This window comes from Euwallacea similis, chromosome 22 (genome assembly GCF_039881205.1).
Source record: "Euwallacea similis isolate ESF13 chromosome 22, ESF131.1, whole genome shotgun sequence".
Classification (NCBI taxonomy): domain Eukaryota; kingdom Metazoa; phylum Arthropoda; class Insecta; order Coleoptera; family Curculionidae; genus Euwallacea; species Euwallacea similis.
The window spans coordinates 1216201-1231773 of NC_089630.1; the positions used below are offsets into that span (position 1 = coordinate 1216201).

The following is a 15573-nucleotide window of genomic DNA, read 5'->3' on the forward strand; positions in this document are numbered from 1 at the left end:
AAAACCGTAATAGCTTTGGTAACAGGACCATATCCAGGCATTATTATGACCAGCTGACTGCACTTCTGGCAAAAATCGACATTCCCGAACTGCAATTTTCCTACGAAGAGTATTTGGAGGAGGTCAAGAGGGGGCAACCAAGTTCGAGGTCAATCACGCGCTCACCTCCTGCAACGTGGTCTTCGCGGCCAAAGGGGCGCAGAAGGATCAGTTAACGGAAGAAGTTGACATGTTTGAGAAAACTAAGGACATGATGAGCAATACGGGGAAAAGGCAGAAACGGAAATTGCACAAGTACTTTTTCTTTGACTGGTACTATTTGCTATACAGAGTTCGCCTTTAGGAGCTGACGCAATCCGTATGTGAAAAATTACAAGTTTAATGTATACCTAAAATTTACATTTCTGTTTTGTAGAAAAAAACCTGACATTGTAAAATATTTCTAACCTGACATGTTGAAAAAAAAAATGGTCGGGCGCCATTTACAAAATATAACTTTTTTGAATTAAAAAATTCTAGATTTCAATAATTTTTTTCTAATATATTTCTTAATTCTTTAATTTTCTATAAAAATGTATTCATTTTCAAGTAATTTATTATATACTTAATATAATATAATAAAAAAGAAGAAGTTAAGAGAAGTTACTTCTAAGAAGTTTATGAGGAGCATAATTATGGGTCGTTTCATTAAAAGAATATACGTTTGAAGTGTTTTTTTTTTGTATACTCTGTATAAATGAGAATATTTTTAAAATGTACATTGTATGGTCCTACATACACCTCTAAAAATAATTTTCGATCAAAATCATTAATAAGTACATAATCCCCTGAGGCGCTCTTGGAGCCTCACCCTGTATATCAGCGAAGATAATTTTTAACGATGATATTAAGAAGGAAGTTAATTCTAATGTTCCCACGGTTTCATTGCAAACAAAGCGTCAAAATAGATTTATTCCTGAAATTGATGTCGATTTTTTAAGGTGCATATCAACTCATTTCCATGTGTTGAGTCACATTATTGCCGAGCAACAAGTTCAAAAAAATTTTTAAATTTTTTATTAAACATTAAAAAAATTTACAAATTATACACAGTGTTTTGTAAGGATGAAAATCGTCTACAAATGAAGGAATCATACTACAAATCTATATTTTGCAAATATTGTAATCTGTCGTTCCATTCGAAACGAAAAAACCGTTGTGATTTATGCGAGGAATTAAAAATTTTGCACCAAAATGACCAAACGAATCAATATTACAGGATTAACATCAAAAGCACAAGGAAGAAAAACTATATGTTTATAAAGAAAGGAATCGCGACAGAGGAGGTAGTGACAAACACGTTTTGTCTTTTGATCTGCAAAAGGCCTTAAGCTATCCCATAGCTGAAGTCGGCAATTTATATTACAAGTCTAAGTTCGCTGTGTATAATTTAACAGCACAATTTTTAAAAACAAAGCAGACATATCGTGCAATATGGGGTGAACAGAAATCGAAAATCAGAAAGAAGTGGTAATGATATTGCCAATGACTTAGTAAAAGTTTCGGGGAATATTTACTTGGATCATCCAAATTAACAAATTCTGTTGCTATGAAGTGCAGCTGTATCCCACAAAACAAAAATTCTACAACGCCACACGCTATTAGTTACTTTTCGTTTAGGCATCCACCAATTTCAACAGAAACTATAAAATTTTCTGCTCCGGGCCATTTATGTGTTCATGAAATAGAAAAATTCATAGTTTTATTGAAAAGGTGTTACCGAAGGCAAAACATTATTCTCCAGTGTCGCTAATGACACTTTTGAAGAAAGTTTCCACAGCGAAATCTTACAAAATTGTAACAATGACCATTGCCGATTTTTTCGATTGGAAGTCTTCTACAACTTTTTACGATTGTAAAACTGCAACTTTTGCGAAAGTTAATGTTCTAAGGTTTTCATCGGAAAAGATTTTTGGTATTAATTATAAAAGTCCCAGAAACAGGACCGTTTCAGTGTGAAATTACAATGACGCCAGAAAAGCATTTCGGACAGAAATGAGACTTCCTTGACCTGTTCGAAAAACTGATGTACCAGGCGATGAAAAAGTGTCGCCAACATGATCAATGCTTCAATGGATGCCTGTGATGGACAGGGGACATTTTTTACGTAATATGCTAGACCTAACATAATCCATATTTTCAATTAGTTCTCTTTATTGTTGGAGCTACAATGAATTTACTGTTTTTGGGTCACGTTGTATACTAATTAAGATGATTAGAATGATCAATTAAAATCGACACTCCCAGATCAAAATAATTCGTCATTTATTTGAAAATCAAGTTTAAAACGTACTTCTTCAATTGTGTCGTTAAAAAACCACAAATGTTTATGTCGCTTAACTAATTCCCTTGTTTTATTTAGATGTAACAAAGTCATACATGATGTAAAAATGATTAAAACTCTTTGTATATTTAAAGTTGTTTTAAGTGCAATACAGTGAATGAGAAAGCTCAAGTATGGGACAGTCATGCTACGTCTCGCTTTAAATATTCATCATAACCATTTGATAAATATTATTTGTGCGAACTGCTAAAAGCTCTATTGCAAAATTAGATGGGATGCACATACGACTTTTTAATTTTAAATTAACTATATAAAGTAAGAAGATACTGCTTAGATGAATACGCAGTTCTATTTTAAAGCTGCCAAACAAACAGTCATCCACTTGATGGAAACCAATAAAAGTTGTTGATTGTAACAACAAATTTAGTAGTACCGTAACATCAGTGGACTTCGCATATCTGCGAGGATACATTGTTGTGAGTGGGTTTTTATGGCTATTTAGTGCGCTGTTATAAAGATTAATACGTACTAACACTATTATAATTAAAATTACGTATGTATTCTCTTCTATAACTCCGCACAAGTACCATGTTATTAAATCTATTAAATTTATGATTTTTCAATAGAGTCAACCTAAACTAAACCATCTCATACGTTTTAGTTTATTTCTTTCCGCGGAGAGCTCGGCTCAAAAATGATTTGGCTAGTACTGGTAACCGTATTGGCATTCCTTCTATGGTACCTATGCGTCAAGCCCATGAACCATTTCGCTAAAATGGGCGTCAAACAGCACCAACCTTGGCCCATTTTTGGAAACCAACTGAAGGTAATTTGTCGACAACAAAGCTTCCTGGAATTCATAGAGGAGGGGTATAATCATTTTCCAGGATCCAGGTAAGTATCAAATAACAATAATTTTTTCATACGTTCCATGCCTCCTTTAGGTATGGTGGCATCTACCAGTTCACCACCCCAATGCTGTTTATTAGAGATCCAGATTTAATGAGACAAATCTGCATCAAAGACTTTGATCATTTCACTGATCATAGAAACTTCTTCAACGCAGAAAACGATCCTTTGCTGGCAGGAAATTTAATTGCTTTGAAAGGTTACTAATAATTAATAGTATGAATTAAGTACTAAAGATGTGAGGACGTAGGTCAAAAATGGAAAGAAATGAGGGCCACTTTGAGCGGCGCATTTACCAGTAGCAAAATGAAGAATATGTTCCATTTAATGAACGAAGCAGCTGAGAATTTCGTCAATCACTTCATCGACAAGAAAGAGGATCTGGTTGAGATTGAGTTCAAGGACGCCTTCACTAGGTAATCCTGTAGTTAACAATACATAAATGTCCAAAAATTCGCATTCGAAGGTATACCAACGACGTAATTGCAACCACAGCTTTTGGCATTAAAGTGGACTCAATTGCTGACCCAGAAAATGAGTTTTATCTAATGGGGAAGAAGACTACCGATTCTTCTGGAATTATAATTACTATCAAGTTTTTTGGAGCTCTATTAATGCCCAAATTATTCAAGGTATTTCCCATTTTCCTTACTTCCTACATTACCTTCATATTTCAGATTCTAAAAATCAAATTTTTCTCCGATGATATCTTGAATTTCTTCAGAAGCATCGTTAACCAATCAGTCAAATTCAGGGAAGAGGAAGGTATTGTAAGGCCTGATATGATCAATCAATTGTTAGAAGTGAGAAAAGGATTCAAACAACATGTAAAGCTTCAAGAGGAGACTATACTGGACACAGGCTTTGCTACTGTGAAAGAATCTGCCCATTTAGGCAAATTCAGGCAATTGAAGAATTTGACCAATGACGATATCACAGCCCAAGCTCTGCTGTTCTTTTTTGCTGGTTTTGATGCCATTTCCACGGCCATTTGTTTCGGCGCGTATGAGTTAGCAGTCAATAAAGACGTTCAAGATAAACTTAGGAAGGAAATAAGGGAGACTCACGAGTCCAATAATGGGAATCTAACGTACGACTCTTTGTTAAAAATGAAGTATATGGATATGGTGGTCTCAGGTAAGTAATCTTAGATCAAGTCTTTGGTGTTTCAAAAATTATTTTCCAGAAATGTTGAGAAAATGGCCTTCAACAGGAGGAACCGACAGAACGGTCACCCAACCCTACACCATCGAACCTTTAACCCCAGATGAATCCCCAGTTCATTTGAAAGTAGGAGATGTTTTGTTTTTCCCCATAATAGGCTACCATAGGGACTCAGTTTATTACCCAGACCCATTGAAATTTGACCCAGAAAGATTTTCAGACGAAAACAAAGGATCCATCCCCCCTTACGCTTACATGCCATTCGGAGTCGGCCCTAGGAACTGTATTGGGTCTAGATTTGCTTTATTAGAGATTAAGGCAATGTTCTACCACTTGGTCCTCAACTTCGAAATTATACCCACAAAGACCAGTAAAATCCCTTTGAAGTTGAGTACTAAATCCTTCAATCCTTTAGCTGAAGGAGGGTTTTGGTTTGGATTGAAGAGAGTTTCAAATGACGTAAAATAACTGTCGTTTTGAAATGGTTTGCGATTTGAGTAAATGAAATTATCTTATATATTCTCTTCCATTAAACTCTTTATGCGTTTTTACTCAAAAATACTTAAATGTTCTCCTAAATCCCTCATCCTGTCCTCCTTTATCACTTAAACGTACCTACCAATCCATTTCGAAATTTGACTATGGAAATTTCTTCGTTTTAAGCTCAATTTATGTTTTGGCATTTTTGGACAAATTTAAATAAAACTTGGAAGGATGACTTAATTTAGAATGACGACCCCTTTTTTCATGTGACAGGAAATGATCCACATATTCAAAATGCCATTTAAGATTAAAAAATCCAAAATGTAGGTAAAACATAAGCAAGAACGTTTGGAAAAGTTATTTCTAAGGAATTTATGAGAAACATATTCAAATTTCTCTCCTCAATATCGAAAAAGTGCAGAAATTCTAAAAGGAAAATGTGAAGACTGGAAAATTAGAGTTTCCCCACTTCAAACCTCATAATTTGTTTGAGTCAAATCTGAATTATCCCTGAAGTTTTAGTTTCTAGCACAAACTTTAGACTAAAAAATGACGTAGGAAATATTGTAAAAAATTACTCAGCGTGAAAGCACGATAATAGTTAGTCTAAAAATGTCTTAAAGCAATAATTACATATACAGAGCACAACAACATATTGCAGCACGTTCTTAAGTTTCATAAACCTGAAAAGTCTTCAAAATACTTAAACATGTATAATTTTATTTTTATTTTATTTTGGATGCTCAAATTTTTCATTCCTATCCAACTCCCCCTACTAACTTTTCGTTTTCAAATGGAAAGGTACCCATTGTAGTAAATCAAATGCAAAGTAATTTAATAAGGAATACAACGGCATACTCAGAGCTAAAATGGGAGTTACAGTTTCATTAAAAAATAAAATTTTTATATACAAAATAAAGTACGTCACTAGTACATGAAACAAAATTGAAGCTTTTACAATAAATACTCAAATTGGGTTCCAGTAACGATTTCCCAACGACTCAGTCGTTTCTCGAACTTTTATAGGCCAATATCTAGTGTTGCTTCTGTTATTAATTCTCTCTCTGTTTGGATTCTATAACGTAAATAATCTAAATTTTGTGATTTATATTCGTAAACGGAACCTTTGAAGTGATCTCACAAAAAAAATCGATGGGCCTAAGATCTTGAGATTGTGGCGGCCATTGTATTGTCCCTGTTGTATCGATCTATTTCGTAGCAAAACCTCAGGAAGCAATCATTTAACCAAACTTTGCTTCATCCGAAAATAAAATTTTAGAAAAAGAGCTATTATCCTAAATGCCTTTTTGTTACATCAATTGACAAAATTTCATTCTGCAATCAAAATCTTCAGGCATCAACTCTTGAGTAATGGAAATTTGGTATGAATGAAATTTTTCTCGTTTTAAAATATTTTGGATTTTCATCAATGGATAAAAGAATGTCTAGTGCTTTATCGCCACCAGTTGCTTTATGGGTTCTTTCACATTTTGTAGCAAAATTCACTTTTCCCATTGGTTGAAATTTTTTATTAAGTGGACAAACTACACTTCTGTCAATATGTCGGTCGGGATATTTCTCATTAAATGTGAAACACACCTTTTTGTAGGTTCTTTGACAATCTCTATACTCCAAAAAGGTTAAAATATCAATGCTTTGCTACGTACGTTACGTGTACGCTACGGGTTACTACTTAAGATGTCCCGGAGCCAAGAATTTCTCTCTTCCCTCTCGTACCGGCACTAGAGTAGGTAACTGTGGCCAGTGGGGGGCTGGGGAAATATCCGTTTGACCTTTACGTGAAAAAAATGAACGATTTTCTTCATTTAATGAACAATCTCAGAAATGAGAAAATATAAACATTTTTATCGTGTTTATTAATATGACATGGTTTGGCCAATTTTTAACTAATTAGCATGGCTAAAAGCACATACTTGGGCTATTTCTATTGGACATTCCACGTTACTGCCTTATACGTTTCAACCCTATCCAGTAACCTCCTTCAGCTGTATGTTGCAGAGTAGCTTTGCTCAACTTCAACGGTATGACGGTTTTCTTAATAGGAACTATTTGGAAATTCAAGAGCAGGTAGTAAAAAAGAGCTTTCGCCTCCAAGATGGCGAATCTGGATCCAATGCAATTCCTCGGTCCAGATCCGAAGGGAATATAGGAATATGGGACGATTTTGTCTTTCTCTTCATCTGAGAACCTTTCTGGATCGAACTTCTCTGGATTGGGGAAATATTTGGGATCTCTCTGTAGGCCAAACATTGGAAGCATTATCAAATCATCCACATTCAGAGAAATCGGTTTTTCGTCTGGGTATTTTGGTTCGATCGTGTAGGGTTTGGTGCAGATTCTATCTACCATCACTACTGGGGGCCATTTTCTTAGTATTTCTGGAGAAAATTCGTTATAGAACAATGATTAAACTGTTGAGAAAGCGCAGACCTGAAAACACATTGTCCATATATTTCATTTTGAGTAGTGACTCATATGAGACAATTCCATTGTTCTCTTTATCTGCCTGAAGAATTTCTTGTCTCAGTTTGTCTTGAACGTCTTTGTTCACGGCCAGCTCGTATGATCCAAAGCAGAGTGCTGTTGAAGTAGTTTCGAAACCAGCGAAGAAGAAGACCAGGGCCTGGGAGGTGATGTCGTCGTCTGTCAGCTTCTTCAACTGTTTAAATTTGGATTTGTCTTTAAAAAAAGAAGATATGTGAAGAGGAATTGTGGAGAAATATTTGTTAGTTCAATTACCGAGGTACGTAGATTCTTTCACAGTGGCGTATCCAGTCTCAGTAACATTCTCTTCCTCGTGGACAACTCCTTTCTTGGTCTCTAGGAGAAGATTGATCATATCCTTCCTGACAATATTTTTTTCCTCTCTTGTATGAATCGTCTCGTGAATGATGCTTCTGAAGTACTGCAGTAGGTTTTGATCGAAGAGACTCAGATGAAAAAACTAAAACTGAATTGTAGCAATTTGTCCTGTACAGACGTTATTGCTAACCTTATATATCTTAGGCAATGCGAAGAATAAAAGCATCTTTAATCTTGTGAATAGTCCAGTAAAATCGGTGATGCGTTTACCCATGTTGTAGAATGTGTTGTTTGGCTCACCCAGGGAGTCCACCTTTAGTCCAAAGGCTGCGGAAGCAATTACGTCGTTAGTGTATCTACGTTTTGAAAAGAAATCACGCATGAAGAAGAATTAGTTCATTTTAAGTACTTAGTGAAGGTGTCCTTCAGTTCTACTTCAAAAATGTCTTCGTCCTGGTCAATGAAGTACTGCACAAAGTTTACAGCGGCCTCATTGATGGTCCCGAACATGTGTTTCATTTTGCTGCTTGTAAAGGCTCCACTCAGGGTGGATCTCATTTCCTTCCATTGCTGACCTAAAATTGAAGTAAATGTAATTAAATACTGAATTTAGGGTGTTATAAAAAATAACAGACAATCTCGAAAGAGAGCTCCGTTTCTGGATTCAGAGAACATTTCACCCAAGATCGTGCCAAAGTCATTTCCGAAAAGATTAAAAGACACAGGGAATAATTGAAAGTTAGCAAAAAACTTTAAACCTCCAATAAATTCCTGAAAGTCTATTTAACTCTACACTACCTGTCAGTGAGAACAAGTTTCCTGCCCATATGGGATCAGAATCCGGATCTACAAACTGCCTGTGATCCGTAAAGTGATCAAAATCCTTCACCGTGATCTGCTTAATTAGCTCTGGATCTTTCACAATCAGAGTTGGCACGGTGAATTGGTAAAACCCGACATATCTTAAATTACCAAATATTTTTACAGAAAACTAAAATTCCCTCCTACTTACCTGCATTTCTGGCACAGATTATAGATCATTAAGGCTATTTCACCTACGCTCATGTATCTGAATATCATTCGCCATTGATCCCCGAAGAAGGGCCATGGGTTGGACTGTTTCACTCCGAGCCTGGTGAAATGGCTCAAAGTGCGTATGTATTTCAGCCATATCCATACGGCTAAAACTACTGCTAGCAAGATCCAGATCATGGTAGTTTAAAGCTAAAATTGCGGGAAAACTCATATTGTTAAATCAAGCAATTATTATTAGTGAGCAAATTACGAAACAGTTTGAATAAACAAGATCATGAAAAATCGGCATCAAAGGTATCAGTAGACGCAAAACCTTCTGGTTTTGGTGCGAAGTAAAAGTTGTTGGGCGTAAGCTAGAACTTGATTTTTGGTGAAGAGCTCGAGGTCACACTTCCGAAGGACACTTTTCTATTCTTCCATTCAATTCACTTTCAATTCACAAATTATCCACCACAACTTACTTACGCTTATCAAAAACTCTACATGCACTGTCTTATGAATCAAGCTTCACAAACGTTTCTGAGGATGTCTGCACGGTGCTTGTTACCTTTGCTTGGTCAGAGCCGCAAACCGCATGTAGATAACAAATGATGATGGTGGGAGGATACAAAACAAGATTTAATGATATAGAATCACTGCAACGCAATACGACAAGATTGACCAGAATTAAAACATGATAGCTAATTTTTATGTTGAAATTTAGCTGTTATTTAAAGCGTACCTATCTGGGAATTTACAATTTGCGAGCTTGTGCTGAAGACTTGTAATAGTTAGTATTGGTTGAGATATCAGCGACTGCGTTATATTTAAAATTTCATATCTAGTCCTTTAGATAAGGAATAAGAGTGATCAAGTCATCATTAGAAAGCAATAAATACTAAAGTTTGTAAACAGAAAATATATTTGATGTTATAAGAAATTTGTGACTTGGTGCTGTTACTGAGCGTAAATAATCCGACCAAAGAGTCCTTCAAATCATTTCGATCAATACCATAACTTTTAATTCTCAATTTATTAGTAAAATTGCGTAACGTTACATGTGCTTGGGCAGTAATATGGAGAAGTCTATGTTATTGCCTCATTCCAAGTATTAGCATTGGGGTGCACTGCAGCACATCGTGACGTATTTATTTATATGGCAACCCAGTATGATTGCCCTATGCGTCTACTACATTCCCTCTTTCCAAATCTGTAGGCAATATCTGAGTACCCCACGTTTTTACCTCCATTTTCATAGTTAAAGTAGGAGCGGTAAGAGAAAACCGATATCAGAGTCACCCAGTACATTACTCCGGATAAGAGCTTTATTTACCAAGCCTCTTGAGCGATTATCATAGCTACATCTGCAGTGCTATTTTTGGCCTAAAACCACTCTCAAAGCTGATCTATTTTTGAGGTATTTTACAAATTCGATATCTTGAAAATTACACTTTCGCTATCATTTAGACGATCTCATGCCCGCTTGAGTATTTCTTTGTCATCGCCCTTTGTTATGTACCTGTTAAAGATGAGTGTTATGATAACTACAAAATGATCTCAACCATATCTGATACTTACGTTTTTGATCGATTTCCATAATGAGAAATTCTTTAATTTCCTTGGACTTCGGGCCGATATGAAACATTTCGAAATTTTGAAAATTCTGAGGAATTTTGAGACGATCCGAATTTTTTTACAATCTGGTGAAAAACTCTTAAGATATTTAGTCGATATCAGATTTTTCCAATCATTCGCTTTTGAATAATTATGGGAAAATTGCTTCCTGAAAGCCTGAAAAATCTATTAAAATACAAAGGAACATTCCCAAAGCTCCTCATCCATTCGCAAAACATTTAAAACATCTGCGAAAAACCCAGGAATTAGGAAACTTCTATTCATGTATGTCCGGAAAGATCCGTCTTTTCTTTGAGTATCAAATGAGAGAGGGAAATTATTAAATTTTGGATAATTCTAAGCACTCTGACCGAACCGAAAAAATTCAAAACTGATCTTAAAAGACATTCTTTGTACAGTAAATTCATTATTTATTACTTGTGGAACATCTCAGATCTTTCCTCACATAAAATTCGTTTCCAGAACATCCATAATTCTAGGAATGCTCTCATGGATCTATGAGGAACTGCATCTCTGAACTTTAGGTGAGGTTTGATATTGATCCAAAGAATATGTGAAATTGCAAAAGCACTAACTGATGTTTGAGATTAAAGCTGAAGTACAAGGAAATGAGATTATTGGCGTCGGAAGGCTTTAGGTATCGTCTTCGCCGTTACAGCCTTTGCGTTTTCATTCTGACACCAATTACTCGTCTGTCTTCGTACTTTTGAGAGGCAGAGAATCGGTTTTCAGCTTCCTAAACCCTTAAAATATTTTAAAAGGCAATAAAAAGTATTCTCGTGTATTCATATGTATTTCAGCGAACCAAAAATTCGAAGTACACAACAAAATCGCCATGAAAAATGAGTAACCAATCAGCACTCACTGATAAGCTTAACTTATCAATACACTAATTAACTTTATTATTTTAATTCTACTTATTTGCATGTCTACAAAGATATCGGCAGAAGCATAATTTTATTATTAAACCTTGAAAATTTATTTCGAAATTCCCCTTGGGCGAACGTTCGAAAAGAGAAATACCAGCTGTTGGTATAAACTGGGGCACATCCCATTCAGGGGTTGCAGTGTACCGCAATGGACATACCATTATGATCCCCAACAAATAGGGGGACACCCTGACTCCATCTTCTATTTTCTACCAGCCAGAAAATGATGAACTTATTATTAGAGATGTAGCTGATGATCTGAGTGTAGCTAATATTGCTAACTTAATTTTCGGTAAATAGATTCAGCGCTTTATAGTAACATAATTTAATATTTCTGCTGGAATTTGGATAACAAGGGAATTAATGAATAAAAATGGGGCATAGGAGTTAATTTGCTTAACTGAATCTTCTTATAGGGAATGGTGATTTTCAATGATTGTCAACGTACTTTTACTTATATGTCCGAGTAGAGTTTCCTTCTCGATTTTCTGAGAAAGTCCCCAAAAGAATGCGTCACTGGTCTTTAACATTAGTTTTATCCAATTGAAGAGGAAGCATTAACATTTTACGTGCAATGCCATGAGGGATATCAGATCTTAGACTGCAGGTGTTGGATCTGTTCCCAGAATCAAAGTATCAAAGGAGATACCTAAAGTAGGAGTTCCCTTTTCAATTTATTAAGGGATGAAATATCCGTTTGGCTTGTATGTAAAAAAACGAGCAAGTTCCTTCATATAAAGAAAATCCTCAGAAATGAGAAAATATCACTATTTTTCTGGTGTTTATTGACATGACATTACATGTTTGGGCTGTTTCTATAGAAAATTTCGTGTTACTGCTTTATACGTTTCAATCCCAACCAATAACCTCCTTCAGCTGTGTGTTGCATACTCGTTCTGCTCAGCCTCAACGGTATGACGGTTTTCTTAATGGGAACTATTTCAAAATTCAAGAGCAGGTAATAGAAAACTGCTTTCGCTTCCAAAATGGCGAATCTGGATCCAATGCAATTCCTCGGTCCAGATCCGAAGGGGATATAGGAATATGGAACGATTTTCTCTTTATTTTCATCTGAGAATCTTTCGGGATCGAACTTCTCTGGGTTGGGGAAATATTTGGGATATCTGTGCAGACCAAACATTGGAAGCATTATTACATCACCCACATTCAAATGAAATGGCTTTTCGTCTGGGTATTTTGGTTGGATTGTGTAGGGTTTGGTGCAAACTCTATCGATCACCACTAATGAGGGCCATTTTCTTAGTATTTCTGGGGAAAATTCATTATAGAATAATGATTAAACTGTTGAGAAAGAGCACACCTGAAAACACATTGTCCATATATTTCATTTTGAGTAGTGACTCATATGAGACAATTCCATTGTTCTCTTTATGTGTCTGAAGAATTTCTTGTCTTAGTTTGTCTTGAACGTCTTTGTTCACGGCCAGCTCGTATGATCCAAAGCAGAGCGCTGTTGAAGTAGTTTCGAAACCAGCGAAGAAGAAGATCAGGGCCTGGGAGGCGATGTCGTCGTCTGTCAGCTTCATCAAGTGTTTAAATTTGGATTTGTCTTTAAAAAATGAAGAGATGTGAAGAGGAATTGTAGAGAAATATTCATTAGTTCAATTACCGAGGTACGTAGATTCTTTCACTGTGGCGTATCCAGTTTCAGTAACATTCTCCTCCTCGTGGACAACTCCTTTTCTGGTCTCCAGAAGTAGATTGATCATATCTTTCCTGACAATCCCTTTTTCCTCTCTTGTATGAATCGTGTCGTGAATGATGCTTCTGAAGTACTGCATTAGGTTTTTATCGAAGAGACTCATATGAAAAAACTAAAACTGAATTGCAAGTATTTGTCCTGGCCAGGCGCCATTACTGACCTTAAATATGGTGGGCATTGTGAATAACACAATTATCTTCACTCTCATGAAAAATCCAGAAAAACTGGTAAGGAGTTTGCCCATGTTGTAGAATTTGTTATCTGGCTCACTCAGGGAATCCACCTTTATTCCAAAGGCTGCGGTGGCAATTACGTCGTTAGTGTATCTACGTTTTGAAAAGAAATCACGCATGAAGGAGAATTAGTCAATTTTAAGTACTTAGTAAAAGTGTCCTTCATTTCTATTTCAAAATGATCCTCATCTTGATCAATGAAATACTGCACGAAATTTGAAGCTGCTTCATTGATGGTCTCGAACATGTGCTTCATTTTACTGCTTGTGAAGGCTCCACTCAGGGTGGATCTCATTTCCTTCCATTTCTGACCTAAAATTAAAGTGAAACTAATTAGAAACTGAATTTAGAGATATGTAAAAAATTATATACAATCTCAAAAGAATACTATGCCTGTGAATTTAGAAGATATTTAACTCAAAATCGTGCCAAAGTCATTTTCAAAGGGATATAAAACGCAGGGAATTATTAAAGATTAGCAGAAACTTCTGTTGGATCCAAATGGAAGGGCTAAATTTTGGGACCTGATTGATCTGGTTTGAAGGACCTAAACATTCGTGACTTGTTGCGACTCGCTGGACCCAGGCGCCTGAGAATCCTGATAAGTAGAAGTGCGGGATTTCTTTCCAGACGGGTCTTTCCATAAATTGACCGCAAAGATAATAATAGACTGGATAATTAAGTTCGGACAACCCGGAATTCGCAGACTCAGAGACACTGTTTGGTAAAAAAATAACCAACAACCCTTTTTAACGATAACAAAGGTTTAGTGATAACACTAATAATTTATGGGATAAACAATTTCGAGAAATACGAATAAGATTATGGCAAAGCTGATGTCGAGACAATATATGGTACAAGTGGTCCGGTTAAGTTCCTGTGACAAAGTTCAATAGAAATAACGTGAGCTATCAGTGAAAAAGATGAGAAAAAGAGACTCTTTCATCAGTTTCACACCAGCCTTAGGTACTGAACCTTAGGGTCAACATCCTTAGACGAATCCGAGCAAGGAGGTCAGTAGCAGCGGGGCTTCTAGGCTATCTATCGCATCAAAGCCTAGATGAATAGTTGATGGGTCCTTCATCGAATCGCTGCACTTATGCTAGCTTGGTGGAACGTGAATTATACCTAAATCAAAGTCCGACAAAGGAAATTGTTGGAAATTTCATACATAAACTAATCCCTATCTGCAGATGATGGGCGCTAAATTCCGGACATGTTACCAAACAGGTGGTGGTGGTGGTGTATATGGGCGTAACAGATGGTTTAAATATACATTAAACAACTTAAAATTAATAAAGTAAAATAATACACAGGTCTTAACAACCTTCAAACCTCCAAGAAATTTCGAAAAGACCATTTAACTCTACAGTACCTTTCAATGCGAATAAGTTTCCTCCCCATAGGGATTCATTCTCTGGATCTATAAACGGCCTATGATCAGTAAAGTGATCAAAATCTTTTACTGTGATCTGCTTAATTAGCTCTGGATCTCTCACCATCAGAACTGGCAACATGAATTGATAGAACCCGACATATCTTAAAACACCAAATATTTTGACAAAAAATTAAAATTTCCTCCTGCTTACCTGCATTTCTGACACAGATTATAGATCATTAACATCATGTCACCGCCGCTCATTCTTCTGACTAAAACAGGCCATTGATCCCCGAAGAAGGGCCATGGTTCGGACTGTTTCACTCCGAGCCTGGTGAAATGGCTCAAAGGGCGTACGTATTTCAGCCATATCCATACGGCTAAAACTACTGCTAGCAGGATCCAAATCATGGTACTTTAAAGCTGAAATTGCGAGAAAACTCATCAAATCAAGCGATTATTATTAGCGTGCAAAATGCGAAACAAAGGCCAAATAAACAAGATAAGGATAATCGGCATCAAAGGTGTAAATAGATGCAAAATCATTTTCTAGTTTTGGTGCAAAGTGAAAATTTTTGGGTGGGAGCTAGAACCTGGTTTTCGGTGAAGAGCTCGATGTCACCATGCTGAAGAACACTCTTCTAATCAAGCCTAAGTACTTACTCACAAGTTACTTACTATAACTTACTTATGCGTACCAACAACTTCACATGCACATTCTTATGAATAAAGCGGCATAAACGTTTTTAAGGATGTATGCACGGTGCTTGTTATGTTTGCCCGTTCAGGGCCATGAGCCGGATTTAGACAACGGATAATGATGGTGGGAGAATACAAAACAAGGTTTAATGGTATTGAATCATTGTGACGTAATACGACATAATTGACCAGAATTAATGCTTGATAGTCAATTTGTATGTTGAAATTTAGCTGTTAATTAGAACGCACCTTTCTGGGAA

The 15573-nt window shown here is 36.1% G+C and overlaps 2 protein-coding genes across 2 annotated transcripts; one reads left to right on the plus strand and one right to left on the minus strand.

The window, feature by feature from the left end:
- Positions 1–2691: 2691 nt before the first annotated feature.
- Positions 2692–4907, plus strand: LOC136416142 (cytochrome P450 9e2-like). The gene is made up of 7 exons (XM_066401186.1): positions 2692–2799; positions 2985–3217; positions 3268–3431; positions 3483–3648; positions 3699–3864; positions 3910–4369; positions 4419–4907. The coding sequence occupies exons 2-7, from the start codon at positions 3018–3020 to the stop codon at positions 4862–4864; spliced, it is 1602 nt and encodes a 533-aa protein (XP_066257283.1). The 5' UTR covers positions 2692–2799; positions 2985–3017; the 3' UTR covers positions 4865–4907.
- Positions 4908–6841: 1934 nt separating this feature from the next.
- Positions 6842–15439, minus strand: LOC136416316 (uncharacterized). The gene is given in 14 exon segments (XM_066401433.1): positions 6842–7278; positions 7331–7579; positions 7640–7844; positions 7893–8058; positions 8112–8277; positions 8501–8664; positions 8715–8920; positions 12116–12549; positions 12602–13115; positions 13164–13329; positions 13383–13548; positions 14612–14775; positions 14826–15037; positions 15303–15439. Coding segments are annotated over 13 exon segments (3237 nt in total). The 5' UTR covers positions 15026–15037; positions 15303–15439.
- Between the last annotated feature and the right edge of the window lie 134 nt (positions 15440–15573).